The sequence below is a fragment of the Bacillus rossius genome, chromosome 1 (genome assembly GCF_032445375.1).
Source record: "Bacillus rossius redtenbacheri isolate Brsri chromosome 1, Brsri_v3, whole genome shotgun sequence".
In the NCBI taxonomy this organism is placed as follows: domain Eukaryota; kingdom Metazoa; phylum Arthropoda; class Insecta; order Phasmatodea; family Bacillidae; genus Bacillus; species Bacillus rossius.
This window is the reverse complement of record NC_086330.1, coordinates 270,112,576-270,128,074: the sequence shown is the minus strand read 5'-3', so window position 1 is coordinate 270,128,074 and position 15,499 is coordinate 270,112,576. Positions and strand designations below refer to the sequence as shown.

General features: G+C 38.3%; 1 protein-coding gene across 1 annotated transcript in view; it reads right to left on the bottom strand.

Moving 5' to 3' along the window:
• The window catches only part of LOC134527397 (protein hobbit-like), a 619,824-nt gene that overhangs the window by 274,383 nt on the left and 329,942 nt on the right, over window positions 1–15,499 (bottom strand). The window contains exon 19 of the mRNA XM_063360060.1: window positions 11,410–11,582. Within this exon, the coding sequence (XP_063216130.1) occupies window positions 11,410–11,582 (173 nt within the window). The remainder of the gene's footprint in view (window positions 1–11,409; window positions 11,583–15,499) is intronic.

Genomic DNA, 15,499 nt, shown 5'->3' with positions numbered 1-15,499 from the left:
CAGTCATCCATCATGCATTCTATCGTTCTCTTTCAGAAAACACAGACTCAGATAATGAAACAAGAGTTAGCAGATTAAGAACTGAACTTTTAATGTTCTTCCCCTATAAAGCCGATTGTAAACTGTATTCACTTTAAATAAAAATTTTCGTCAGAGTTGATGAATTATACATTTTTCTTTTCTAGTCCACTAATTTATGTAAATTGGGATTTTTTTTCTATTCCATAAATGGAGTAGGTATTTCAATACACAACTTATTTTTTCGTACTTACAAATAAATTGCTTATTATCAGTGTTAACTAACAATAAATTTCATATACTTTGCAGGCAAAAAATTTATCTTATGTGATTATTTTATGAAACATTTTTATTAATCTTAACTGTTTTGAAAATAATCTAAATTATGAAAATAATTATGAGTGTAATTTATAGCCTTTCTGTTTCAAATGTAAATTATAACTTAAAAGTTTTACAAATAACTGGGCAACAGAATCAGATACAGAGAAACATTTTATTAATGCAAGAGTAACATAACTAAGAAAATATGTCATAATTATTTTACCTTGTTACAAATAATACTTTCAACACATGCACAGTAATTTCCATATCAAAAGAAAATGTTAAACACAGTTTTCTCATGGCAGCATTCACAAAACATATTTTACCTTGTACCTCAAAGTTGCAAATGCAATTTTCTCAAAATGGCCTTTTTTTTTTACTTATGTTGGTATTGTATTAGGGGTGCAATATTGTCACGCGGTAAATTTTACGTGTAGGGTTTATTGAATTTGGCTTTACACTTGTAGTGCTTTGTGAGCCCGCGTGAGTTCCTGACACTTGTTTGCGACACTCGGGCTTTGACTTGTTTTCCTGGCGCGGTAGATTGCTAACGCTCTCTGGTTTTCTGGGACGGTGACGTGATTCGCCGCCCGAGAGCCTGGCCAGCTGCGCGGGCGGTTGCGTCATCCTGTCCTGGAATCTCCGGGAGTGTTGGCTGCCCTGGTTGGTTTCGCTGCGTTGCTGTTCGTGCGCGTGACGTGCTGGTGTTTGTGTCGCCACCAGGTGGCAGAAGTGCGAGTCTAGCATGACCGGTGGAGGGGGGGATAGCGTCGGTTGGCGGAATGGCGTTGTGTTGTGAAATCGCGGCCGGGATTTTTGTTTTCGCGTGGAGTGTTCTCGACGTGATGACGTTGTGAAGTGAATGTAATAAAGGGGGCCACCCTGGGTGCGGCCGGGGTGGTTCTTCTCGGTGAGGTGCTGGAGGTCTGTCGGAGCCCCGGCCTGGCGGGTAGCTGCGTGCTGCCTTTCGAAGGTGTTTGTAAGTAATGGTGAACTCGTAATTTTCCTTCACCTCTTGTAACATTTGTGGGCGTATTTTAAAATTGGGTTAGGATGACTTAACGTTTTGATTCTTTCCAGGAGTGCAGGCAGTTTGTGGTATCCAGTAATGTAAACTTTCTTTCGTTAATTTTAGCTTAAGGATGGGTCGAGGTGTGTGTTAAGAATAATCATGTTATTTTAAAAAAATAATACTCGTTCTATTTTATTTATTTCAAAAGAGTATTTAATATTTTTTTTTTGTTGTTACCAGAGATATTTTGACATGATTGACTTTATTTATTTATTTAATTAGTTATTTATTTACTTTTGTGTTGGTCACAGTTTACCAGAAATAAAACCTGAAATGATGTGGGATAAATAATACTTTATTTTCTTTCAGTCAACACCCTACACCCCCTGTCCTAAGGAGGTTAGACCATCCCTGTACCAGCTCTACTGCTACCACCCCCCCCCCCCCCCCCCTAATGTTTATTTTGAGTGACATTTGTGTTGATCTTGACGGAGACCGAGGGCGATTGCGACAAAATGGTGTGAGGCTAGGGTATGTCTAATTGTAGTGTGTGTGTTATTTTTTTTTTAAATTTGTTTGGTGTAATGGTGATGTTTGGTTTTAACCATATCTGTTTCAGGGGTCACGAGGTACAGCCAGGTTATTTATAAATGTTTTAAGCATGATAAAGTATTATTAATTTATTTTTTTTTAAATTTGGCCTATTCTGTAATGGTAATCATTTTCTTTTTTTTCAGCCAGTGTTTGAGATAAGTGTTTATGTTTATCAGCAAGGAACAACATATTCAGGTGTTTTAATTTGCATACCTTCCATTTTCAGGTTTTAATTAGGGGAGTGGAGACAGAAAGCCTACTCACATGTACTCTGAATAAGTGTAGAAATGAAATGGTCTTGTTATAGAGTTAAGCATTTTAATTAAGTTAAGTAATTTTTTTTTTTTACAAATTGCACTTTAGTATTTCATTTGATTTTTTTTTTTTGGTATTGTGTGTGTAATTATAAGCAGTTGATTTAAGATTTTTTTTTTTTAAGCCAGGTTAGGTAGGAGGCTGAATGTTTATCAGGAGCATGATTATTTTTTTTAGTTTAAGTATGTCCACACACTGAGTATTCTGTTTATTTTTTTTATGTTTGGGCATGTCTTATCAATACACTCTTAGCCTATGTACTGACGACAAGACAGGGATACCTGATATTTGTGGAAATAGTAGTTCAGATGAGGAGCCCCTGGTAAAGATACAAGAAAAATTGCATTTGTTAAACTCAGCACCTAGAGAAGACCACCACGACACAATGGAGGCAGGAAAATTTTTTGTGGAACCTAGCTATTTTTGGGGGAGACAAATAGAAGATGTCGATGAGTTTATAAAACAGTTTAGGAGAGCAGCCAAGGTCAATGGCTGGAATGACCAAAAATGTATTGCGTATTTACCCACATTTCTCAGGGGACCAGCTAGCCGCTGGTATGACAGTTATGAGTCAACATTGGAAAATTTGAAAACTTTTGATGAATTAGCCACTGCTTTAAAGGCTGCTTTTGTTCGTGTAGGTCAGGTAGAAGACCTGGAAATAAGACTTCAATCAAGAGTACAGGGTGGGGAGGAACCATTTGAATCTTTTATTTACGACGTTCTTCACCTTTGTAATCGGCTTGACCCCAAAATGCCAGAAGCCAATAAAGTGAGATATTTATTAAGAGGCTTACGACCGGATATTGTGGAGAAAGTTATGTTGTTTCCTAACAACACAGTAGACCAGTTGCTAGGAAATTTAAGAAAAATTGAGGCAGGCCTATACTATGCGAAGAGTCATGATAGATTAAAGGGAAGTGGGGCAGTAAAACCAGAACAAGTTCCTGTTCGAAATATCAGGGAGGCAGACACAATGGATTCAAAAATAGAAAATAGACTAATGGAGTTGGGGAGACAGTTAAAGCAACTGCGTGAAGAAATGGAAGTTTTAAGAGTTCAGCCCATACACTTACAAAATTTCAGACCTAGTGGAGAAAATAGAAATAATCTTAACAAACAGAAACACAACAGTACACCTAGAGACACAACCCAAGATCCCGGTTCTAGAACCTTTGCTAGACCCCAGAGGACCTTTGATGGGAGACCCATCTGTTTTAAATGCAACAAGCCGGGACACATTCAGTGGAACTGTCGCTCACAGCCAAATATGCAGAAAACAGGGAAACTAGGCAGGAAAAGTTATGCACAGACTAGGAATGCATTCTGTAAAAACACAATGTCCCTTTTTAAGTGCGATGGGGTGTTCAGTCTAAAAACTAAGATTTTTGGGACAGAGATCCCCGTTTTTATAGATAGCGGCGCTGCTGTATCTTTAGTGGATAGTAAGTTAATTCCTAAACGTTTTTGGAAACCAGCAGAACACAGAGTTGTAGCAGGGGTGTCTGCACAAACCCACCACTTGAATCACATGGTTATGTTGGGTTTTAAATTAGGCCAATTTTTTTATCATCACCCAGTAGGACTGGTAGAGACACCAATCCGTGGTCTTATTTTAGGATGTGATTTTCTTACTAAGTTTGAGGCAGTAATTTCATGTAAGGGAAACAGAAATACTTTATTTACAATAAACCATCCCACTGCGAGCATTCCAGTACAAGGAGCAGAGGTGAGGGAGGCTAAGGACAGACACAGAAAACATGATAAAATTAACGCACCCCCTTGTGATAACCAAGTTCAGAAGTCAGGAACCCAAGATGATCCTCCTAAAGTAAACAAAATTGAATCAGAACCTACTTTGAGGTTAGGTTGTGTCAGGATAAAAGAGCATTCACACAACGAGGCTAGGATGCATCAACGAATTCCAGTGTGTTTTGCAGGTAATGATTTAGCAGAGGAAGTTAGTAGTAGAACCCTAAGGGGCAAAGAGAAAACGTTAGAATTACCTGTTTTTGTTGTGCAAGATATTGATTTGACTAAGAAGCAACAGTCTGACCCCAGGTTAATGCCTTTAGGACCTAAGACAAAATTACGTAGATGGACCAAAAATGTTTCTTTGCTTAATGATGTGTTTTGCTATAACAATCCCAAGCCAGATAAAGTAGACAAACGTAGGTACGACAAACGAAGACGAGCGGTGAGTTATAAGGTGGGGCAGGAAGTGTTAGTGTTTACTCCGATCCGGAAAAAAGGGCTTTCGGAGAAGTTGTTGCATCGCTGGTTTGGTCCTTTTGTTGGTGAGAAAAAAAATATCTGATAATCTGTATCGGTTAAAAAAGTGTCAACGTGGTAAAGTTAGCTATGAGGTAGCTAATGTGGAAAGAATGAAACCATTCTTTGCTGCCTGAGTTTATTTATTTATTTATTTATTTTTTTTTATGGTGATGTCAATTGTGAGCACTGTTTGTATTGTGTCTAGATTCTTTGTAAGGCCATCAAGTATTTGTTTTTGGTGTTCGTTTGTTGTGTATTGTAACCTGTGATACATTTCATTTCGGTCCTGGGTAATTTTGTTTAATAGTGACTTGTCAATTTAAGATTTGTTTTTTTTAAGTCGCTCGTAAGAGTGTTTCAGGTACCCTCAAAGCCGCTCGGGCCCTCATAATGAAGACAACTTGCTGGTGGCTACTGATGGGTATGCTGGTGCTGTCTCGAGGGGATGACGCGCCTCATTCGCCGTTCCAACCTGAGACAGTGGGGGTCATCGCTGGTGCCCATTTCGAACCTCTACCAAAGGTGATGTTGTATACCTCATCGGTACCTTTAAATTTTAAGGCCCCCTGGCCATTACAATTATCAGAAATTCATGAAGGTATAACACTTTTGAGTTCTTGCCCCTCTAATGTATCCTCTGACTGGTGTTCAGTTTTCCGGGAATTAAAACAGGTTATGTTTTATTCTGATATGCTGTTGAATAAACTAAATGATGCAGCTGGTGAGAATTTGGAGTATGACAGTGTGGTTAATAGAGAAAAGCGAGGCTTATCTTTTATTGGCGATTTTGTAAGATGGTGTTGTGATGTGGCAGTGACCAGTCAAGTAGAAAGTTTATTTCTAAATCAGCAACAGATTGCTCTGCATATTGATCAGATGGAAGCACAAATCATAGATGACCATGTGGCGCTTGCCAATTTGAGTAATTCTATTAGTGTTGTTAATGAAGCCATGACGAGTGTTTTGAAAAGAGTTCAAACGAAATTCACTAACCTTACTGATTACCTGAGAACTTTTAGAGAAGCAATGACAGTTCGTTTTTCCGGGATGGTAAAAGAAATAGGTCACTCTTTTCAGTTACAATTATTATTAGCGGCTTAGTTAGCTAAGCAAGCTCACACTCTAACTCGTATTGAAGTTTTGGATCAATGCCGCTCACATAAGATTCCTTCTGTTTTGATTACGCCGGCACTTTTGCAGGAAAAATTGCAGGATTTGGAAACTATCCTTGTTAAAGATGGTTATAAATTAGCAATTAGTAGTACCCAAGTTCAGGCTTATTTCCATTTGCCTATTTGTAGATGTAATGCGTTTAAAGAAAGTCTGTATGTGTCAGTCAAAATCCCTATTGTACGCTATAGCTCTAATTGGAAGTTGTTTCAGTTTGTTGGTATACCTTTTCATTGGAAGAATAATACATGTCACCTAGAACATGAACCAAACTTTTTAGCGGTGGATGGTAACCACCTAGTGACGATCCAAGGACGTAATTTGTTGGACTGCCGGCCTTTGGAGGAGAATTTGTGTTTTGTGCCTAGATTTTCAGGAGACACCATGGGAAGTACATTGTGCCCCAAAGCTTTGTTTCAGGGGGTTACAATCGAAAGACTTGCAGAACTTTGTACTTTTCAATGCCGTTCCGGAACTCACCTCATGATCACGCAGGCTGGGCCGGAACGCTATTTTTTTAATCACCTTAGGGGCAAGGTGGAGTTACAGTGTGCCAAGAATCCTAACCAAACTTTGATTATAGATGATGAAGAACGACCAGGTGCTGTGGACATAGAAGTTCCATGTGACTGTCGATTGTATTTGAATAGTGAATTGAAAATTAATGAATTGTACCCTTGTGACTATAGAGCTAAGTCTAAGTTTCAACTACTTCATGTGATCCCAGCAGCCTGGACCAGGTTGAAGAAATTAAAGATTTTTCCACAGACTGCTTCCAGCCACACAGTTTTCCCCTCGTTGGAGGATTGTTTAGATGAGGACTGGCCCTCTGTCATTCCTCATTTGAATTTCACGGTTTCTCGGTTCACTAGATTGGACCCCATTTCTTTGAATAAACCGGTTGAAGTATTGAGTTTCATGGTCAGACATGTTCAGAGTATTGCATTATTTGTGATAGGGGGTACCCTATTTCTGGTTATTATTAGAAATCCATACCTTGTGGGTATTGGAACGTTCCCACGTGTAGCTGCACTGGATGAGACCACTATGTTAAATGCTGAACTTACTGTTATGGTTTTTATATTGGGAATTATAATTGGTATGTTGGCTTTTCTTATCTGGAAGTGTATTCAACTTAAACGAAGTGCACAGAAAAATTTGAAGATATCGTCCCCAGTCACGCCTGTTGAGGCCTCCACGAGTGGAGAGGCTATGGACTTACGAGAACGATTACGTAATGAAAATGTAATAAAGGCCAAATTGTCTAGTAACACTGGTGATGAATTTCTTGTAAACATCACACTTATCGAACCATGAGGTAAATTTTCTTTGATTGATGGACTCATCCTAATTGTTTACTGTTATCACGGTTTGTAATTATTTCAAAATGGTATTTGTTGTTTAATGAAGAATTAGCTATGTTTTTAAAAAAACAAACAAAGTAAGTTACGACTAATTATTTGGGCACATTGGTGTATTGATTATAAAGATTTAGATTTTGTTTGTTAACCAGAGATGACCCTAGGTGTCTGCTATTTTGATAGGTTATGCTGGATTTGGAGGTTAAGCCAAGAAAGAGTTCCTTATCTCCTTTACCTCCCTTCCATACTCCTTCCAGTGTCATGTACTGTGCGTTTGAACCAGATTTCCATGGACTCGGAGAGCCAGGACCAACTTTAAACTCGACATGTGGTGCTAGTGTAGAAGATGAACTGTTATAGCATCAATCATCGTGTCCATCCTCATTACCGAGGATCTGGGACTATACAGCCTGTACCTGGTGGTGGGAAAAAGTAACTGTTATCCCATCCAGGAATTGTTGTGGGCTGTGTGTGTAACTCCTGTGGAAGTGCATTCGTCGGATGACCCCAGTTGATTGCGACATGTATGTGTGGACTCTCAGTTTCTAGAAGAGAAGAGACGAGACTGCTTGGTCGCAGTGGGGTTCGCCGCTATCATGGCATTGCTACGTTGAGAAGCCAGTGCTACATTTCTGTACTAATGATTTTGGTGAACGTTCTATCCCGCAGCTGGTTGCTGCCATTACGACTCTGTGAAGATTTTGGACTTCAACTAACTTTTGAAACTTTTGAACTACCTTCTGGTTCCTACCTAGAAGCGTATCCTCTTGTGCCCTCGGTCCTTTTAAAAGGGGAAGGATATTTTGTTGCAAATTTCTTGTTTTGCTCGGGTTAACCTTTATTTGTAGGTTGTAAGTTTTGTATCCTAATTATTGAATCTGCGGGGTAAACAGGCACCTGGGTTCATCAATGGTTAGGCGTTTTTGGATTCCCATACCTACCTTGTTTGAGATTTGCCTATGTTAGACACTGTTGTTAAATGACATTAATGAAAGGTTAAATTTATGAGTATGTCCTTTTTTATTGTTGAAGTATGTTGCTACCCCTATGTAAGTTTATGTTTTTGAATCACCTAAGATTATTTTTTTGTTGTTATTGTTTATTTTGTTGATGAATCTGATGCTGGGTATGAAAGTTTCACAGTATTGACAGATGCCACTGCTGGCAACATGCAGCAGAGATGGCTGGAGCTGAGGGGTGCTACTCCAAATGGTGGAGCCCTGGACTTGGGGACGAGCTGCAGATCGTCCTCCGGGACCATGGTTCCCGCCGCCCCTTCGAGCTGTTCTGTCACCATACTCCGCCTCTCTCGGCTGTAGGCCAGTCAAGATAGGCTTACATGTGCTTGTACACAGTTGAAGTGAAAACCTCAAGATTACTTTATTTAGCTCAATACAACAATGTATACTCATAATGGGAGATATGAAATTGTAATTTTATGTTGTAAGCAATCGGATCAATCTTTGGATACCTCGAACCCATCTTTAAGTCTAGCTCTGTTTGTTATGTCATCGATTCTCCACTGGCCGGTCTTGCTATGACTTTTAGGAATTGGCTCGTGCCTCTCAGGCTTCTTTTGTGATCTTAATAGTTAACATTGTAAAATTTTCTTTTAATCCTTTGTTTGTAAATTTAAAGTTGTGGTTCTTGGCTTGTGGGGCACAAGCCCTCGTCGTCCGGAGTGATGTCACGCGGTAAATTTTACGTGTAGGGTTTATTGAATTTGGCTTTACACTTGTAGTGCTTTGTGAGCCCGCGTGAGTTCCTGACACTTGTTTGCGACACTCGGGCTTTGACTTGTTTTCCTGGCGCGGTAGATTGCTAACGCTCTCTGGTTTTCTGGGACGGTGACGTGATTCGCCGCCCGAGAGCCTGGCCAGCTGCGCGGGCGGTTGCGTCATCCTGTCCTGGAATCTCCGGGAGTGTTGGCTGCCCTGGTTGGTTTCGCTGCGTTGCTGTTCGTGCGCGTGACGTGCTGGTGTTTGTGTCGCCACCAGGTGGCAGAAGTGCGAGTCTAGCATGACCGGTGGAGGGGGGGATAGCGTCGGTTGGCGGAATGGCGTTGTGTTGTGAAATCGCGGCCGGGATTTTTGTTTTCGCGTGGAGTGTTCTCGACGTGATGACGTTGTGAAGTGAATGTAATAAAGGGGGCCACCCTGGGTGCGGCCGGGGTGGTTCTTCTCGGTGAGGTGCTGGAGGTCTGTCGGAGCCCCGGCCTGGCGGGTAGCTGCGTGCTGCCTTTCGAAGGTGTTTGTAAGTAATGGTGAACTCGTAATTTTCCTTCACCTCTTGTAACATCTGTGGGCGTATTTTAAAATTGGGTTAGGATGACTTAACGTTTTGATTCTTTCCAGGAGTGCAGGCAGTTTGTGGTATCCAGTAATGTAAACTTTCTTTCGTTAATTTTAGCTTAAGGATGGGTCGAGGTGTGTGTTAAGAATAATCATGTTATTTTAAAAAAATAATACTCGTTCTATTTTATTTATTTCAAAAGAGTATTTAATATTTTTTTTTGGTTGTTACCAGAGATATTTTGACATGATTGACTTTATTTATTTATTTAATTAGTTATTTATTTACTTTTGTGTTGGTCACAGTTTACCAGAAATAAAACCTGAAATGATGTGGGATAAATAATACTTTATTTTCTTTCAGTCAACACCCTACACCCCCTGTCCTAAGGAGGTTAGACCATCCCTGTACCAGCTCTACTGCTACCACCCCCCCCCCTAATGTTTATTTTGAGTGACATTTGTGTTGATCTTGACGGAGACCGAGGGCGATTGCGACAATATCATTATATTCTGTTTAATAATTTTTATAATCAATATTATATAAAGACGAATTCATATAACTTTGAGAATTATTTATATAAAAGATATTATAGTCATAATTCCTTATACAAAATGATGGTGTATACCATAGGTTTAAATTGCTGTCATAGAGGATAATGGTTCTCCAAACATTTTTCAGTTACTACCTATACATTGTGTTGCTGCTCTACAAAGACTTTCTGCAGCTACAATCTCTACGTTGTATTACTGCTCTTTAAGTACTACTATAGCTACAGATTACGCATTCCTATGTCAACTCTGCAGCAAATATCAACTTCGACGAATCATCACTTTTGACAGTTTGCAACTTCTAACCAGGAATAATAATCTACTAGCAACGTAAATATCGTTAAACGACAATTGGATGGGGTATAATTGAAAATGCTACAATATCCTTTTGTGTGCTTGATGAAAGCATGTTCCTAGTTCCAAACAATATGTAAAATTATTGTAAAGGACTTGTCTAAAAGTATTATAATTTCTCAATTGGTATAACTGAACCTACCTATTTTAATATTACTGCAGATATAACATATTTCGTAACTTTATTTGTTCTATATGATCTTAACACAAAACTACAAGATTTGATTCTGTATTAATCTACACACCTATAAGAGTACTTTGTTATAGATAAAGTTTCTTACGCTGCTCTAATGCATTGAGCTTAGCTTTATTTTATTTGTAATTAATTTTATATTTTAACAGTAAATACTATTAAATGATTTTTTCTTTCGTGTGGGACTAAATAGTTTACCTGGTTGGAAATGTTTAAATGATGAGTTAAAATTGTAATGGTAATGCTAATGTCTAAAATCTTCATTAGTCTTTGATGTAATCGTGAAAATTCTGTTTTTCTATTTTTTTAATGGATATTCATTGTAATTGTCAGTATTTCATCCATGTACGTCTATTTAACAGAATACAGGGTTTTATCATAATTCTTGAGTCAGTAGCCATTTGTTTTCAATCTCTATCTCAGATACATATCAGACACACAGGTAAATATACAGTTATATCACATTGGTACCTGATTGTTTTATGAAGCGCAAGACTTTTTTTTTAACTTTTATGTGGAATAATTAATTTATAAGAGTAACCCTTACACATATTCTTAATTTTCTTTTTTGTAAACACATAACATTCTTAAATTTTTAGCAGTTTTTGAACCGATTTGGTTCTTCTGAAGCTCTGCACACCATATGTAGGTCCACATAGGCACTTATGCTGCATTTTTCACGCCATTTTGGTTGTTTAATAAATCTTTTTATTTTTTTTATTTTTTAATGATAGTTATCTTGCATGATAAGTTTTGTTTGATATTTGCTAACTTTAACTCTAGAATGTCATGTAATAAATGACTATCAATTGTGATACCTTTCACAGATTGCAAACAACATTTGGCAAATATCTGGTGAGAGAACTATTGATCCAACAACAAGTGCAATAGAGCTATCGTTAAGTTAAACGAGCAACTCAGGTGCTGGAGACCTCGGAGGGCGCGGGCGGGTACCTGTGCGTGTTGCCGCTCGCTGGGCGCCTACCAAGCGCCCCCACATGGACCACCCCACCGCGTGGCACAGCGGACTGGGGAAGTCCCTCAGCCGCAGTTGGAGGTCCGCGCAGCCTGCAGACACCGAGCGGCACCACAGCACGGAGAAGAGCGGTTCTTCCGTGGGCCACGGGCTGCGCACACACCACCGACACCGCATCAGCACAGCATCACTCACAGCGCCTGATCGCTGATGCGTCACACGTAGCGAGGGTCCAATTCCATCACTACGACCCGACTGAAACATCTGACTACAGAGTTGTATCCATATGTATCGAAGCTCACTATAATCTTGGAGCTGTTAAAAAAACGTTAAAAAAAACACACACACACATATTGCAAGTCCCAATGTGTAATTCCTTGTGCTAACTATTAGACATATGAGTAGTAGCTCATTAAGAGGAATAGATCTTTTACCTTTCCAATTTTTTTAACATTTTGCCATAGCAACTGTCATGAAGTGATAAATACATTTCCAGAATAATAAACTAAAAACAGATTGGCAAGTTTTTTTTCCTTCATTATTTAGAGTCTTATATGAAATAGAATCTGAAAAAAACATTATGTAATTAATCAATTGCTGTGAGGAAACAAATTGTTTGTAAACACTAAAAAAAGTGAAAAGTCAGATTCCATGTATTTTTAAATCCAACAATAAAACTCTGCTGCAAGTTATGCTAAAAATTGGAAATTTCAAGAAATTTCTATAAATTTCAAAGTAAAATAAAATTCCACACTCATACTTCTCCTACTAAGGCAACATTGTTTTATCTGCCATCAGCAGCTCGGGAATTATGCTTACAGCATCTGGTTGGAGTCTGCTCAAGCTACAAAAGAGCAATACGTCACACACAGTGGCGTCTCGTCAGGGCAAGCAAGGCAAGCAGTGCTTGCCCAGGCAGTTTCCAGACATTGTATTTTTTAAATAAATATTTTATTCAGAATAGTATTTTACTTTGGCTCGTGCAGTTAGGTGTATGTATTTTTTACACTATCTTCTTGGGACCCAATACTGTGCGCTGTGCGCTATAAAAAAAGAACTCGTTGACACAAAAACATGCTGTTTTAGAAGCGTTGCCAGGTTTAGAAGCGCTGGTAGGATCGCTTTCAGCAGGAAGGCTGCCGCAGTAGTTTCCTTTCGGAAGGGGGGTGGCATGGTACAAAGGTTCAGGGAGGGGATTGGCTGGAAAAATACGCGGTAGAAGCTACGAAGGTAACGCTTTCTTGCCGAACTGGAGCGAACATGGCCGAAGCAGAGGGTGGAATTTTTCCGCCGACTGCTTCGGCTATGTCTGGTACAGTTCGGCACGGCAGGTGGCGATGTCGCGTTTCAGTCGGCGGTCGTCTCTCGGGGCGCGCGCATCTCTCCCGCGGGCTGTTGGCTGGCAGTGCGTGGGGGATTTGTGGGCGTACGATGATACTACACTCCCACTTAGTATATAAGTAATGTAGAGTAGGTATTTTACTATCAGAATAATGTAAGTCAATCATTATTTTTCAAAAATAATGTATTTAAAAAAAATGTCAAATTTTCTACCTGTGGAATAGTCAATGTTCAGTTAAGAAAACTACTTAAATAGCACCATTTTGTACCTTGAAATCCATATTTTCCCGGCGGAGGGCCCCCAGATCCCCCCCCCCCAACCTCATCATGTTTTGGTGTGAACGGAGTTATTGCTTCCCGTCATGTAAACCTCACGCCTCGCCACTGGTCACACAGCTTCAGCAGAAGCAAATAACACTGTTTGGACATGGTGATAATAGTGGGAGGAAAGAGTTCCATAATGCTACTGAAAATTGGCATCCTCAAACAGTCTGGTAATGGACAGTAAATTCAGCTTATAGATAGAAAAGAGAGTGCATCCTAAGTAAGTAAACAATATTGTCTATTGTATATATGTGTGTATACTTTCAAATGTGTATATATTATTAAATGTATTGCTCTCAATAATAAAATAGAAGGATAATTACTGGCTTGAAAGATTCTATGTGGTTATGCAGTGGTGAATAAACACAACACCAAAAAAAAAATTTTACTTGTACAAATGAATAATACATAAAAAAAAAAATAATCAGTTTGTATTGAACTAATTACATTTACAATACAGAAATATAATTTACTGCATTTTAATGAAAAACCAAATTATTACTCCACAGATAAACAAGACCATTTTCACACTTAGTCCAAATAAATTCCTAATAGTGGCTTAAATTCCTTATCGTCAATCTGCTCTAAGCCACCGACCTTGACAGTTCGGATGACAATATCAACAACCAGATCCAGTAGTCTAGAGAGGACCTTTTTTTTGTTCTGAATAACCGGCAAATTAAAATAATATCATTACTTGTGAAACAGTTTATTCAATTTTCACATTCGTGTGCATCATATCTAGCAACACTAGATTAAGACATTTTCTTACAACAGAAAGTCACGTAATTAGATGTTCAATATGTAGCTGTGACAAAATTTTTAAAACAAGAAAACCTCTAGAAGCACAAAACCATTATCGTACAGTATATAACAATACTTTTTTTTACGGGACGGACAACTGCATTACTGGTAAACCTCACTGGTTGTAGTGGTTAGCTGTGTACAAGAGTTCTTGTGTCATCTCATGGGTTAGCCTATTTAGTTAGTAAGCAGGTCAAACTAGTCGAATATGTTATAATAAATAATTAAAACCTTGATCTTGCATAACTTGCAGAAGAGTCTTTTTTTGAGGAATTTTGATACCAAAAATGGCCGCCGTGATGTCAGAGTAATCATTATCATAATCAACTATAATACTAAAGTTGTAATGCTATTAGAGTATACTTCAATTTAATAAAATTGTGTTTACCTCCAAATGGTTTTTCAAATTAGTATTGTATTGGTATTTGTATGCTATGTAAACAAGGTATACTTTAGTGTAAATCAATTAATATTTGTTATTTTCTGTGCCTCATATGTTTATGCCCGTATGTACTCTTGATGAAAACGTTAAAAAGTATAATTGACAGGGCTGATAGCATAATTATGTGTACCAGTTGCCAAAAGTATCTAAAAAAAATGATAACATTTTTTATTAATTTGCAACGAATGTATAATTATTATTCTACAAATTTTTTTTTAATACATTGCTATTTACATAAATAATTTGTCCTCAAATTGTTTTGTTTCCATTTGACCGAAGACTTTTAATTATATACTAAGCTTACCAATTTTTACTGTTTCTCAATTATTCTTTATTATGCAATTTAAAATGTAAATTTGGTACGCAGCAATTACAATTTCTAAAACGTGAGTATGAATTACTATAAAACTATGTCAATCTCAGACTTTCGCTTCCAACCCACCGCGGTAAAATGTACAATATGTTTATCGTATATGTGAAGTGTTCTTTATATTTGTTTACATATGTATGCACAAAATTAATATTTATTATAATTCTGCTGGGTCGCATAAGGTTACTTACGGGTTTAGAACTGAAATGTACCGAAAAAAGTAATATTTATTCTCTTAAGCACTTTGAGCGTTGAATGTTCAAAGAAGTCTGGGGAGAATTGACAGAGAAATCGAGCGGAAATCTTACTTCTCTCCGAGGCATGCAGTTGGCTGTCTTCCCCCATACCCCTTTTCAGGCTCGTTGAAGAACATTTCACCCCGCTATACCAATCCATCGCTCATCTGTACAGCTAGTGCTCTCTATCGAGGATTTTGGAACTAAGTGTGTTGTGTTCTTTATCTGCGCGCTTGGGAGAAACTCAGGATCTTAGTCTTAAATTCTGGTTTAAGGGTTGGTGTTATTGAAATCTCACCTAGACAGTGACCATCCTCGTGTTTCAAAGGTGAAGTGTGCAAAATTTCATCGAGATCAGATCATTGGTATAGGAATGCATAGAGAACAAACATACAAACATAAATTTTTTATTTATAAAGATAGGATAATGCATTTGAACAGCTTATTTCAGAAAGGGACCTGAGAAACTATTTGGTAATTTTGCGTAAGGAACAAATGTTTGTTCTCCTAATAAAGACGCACATTCTAGTGCAGTAAGGAACCCTGTGCCA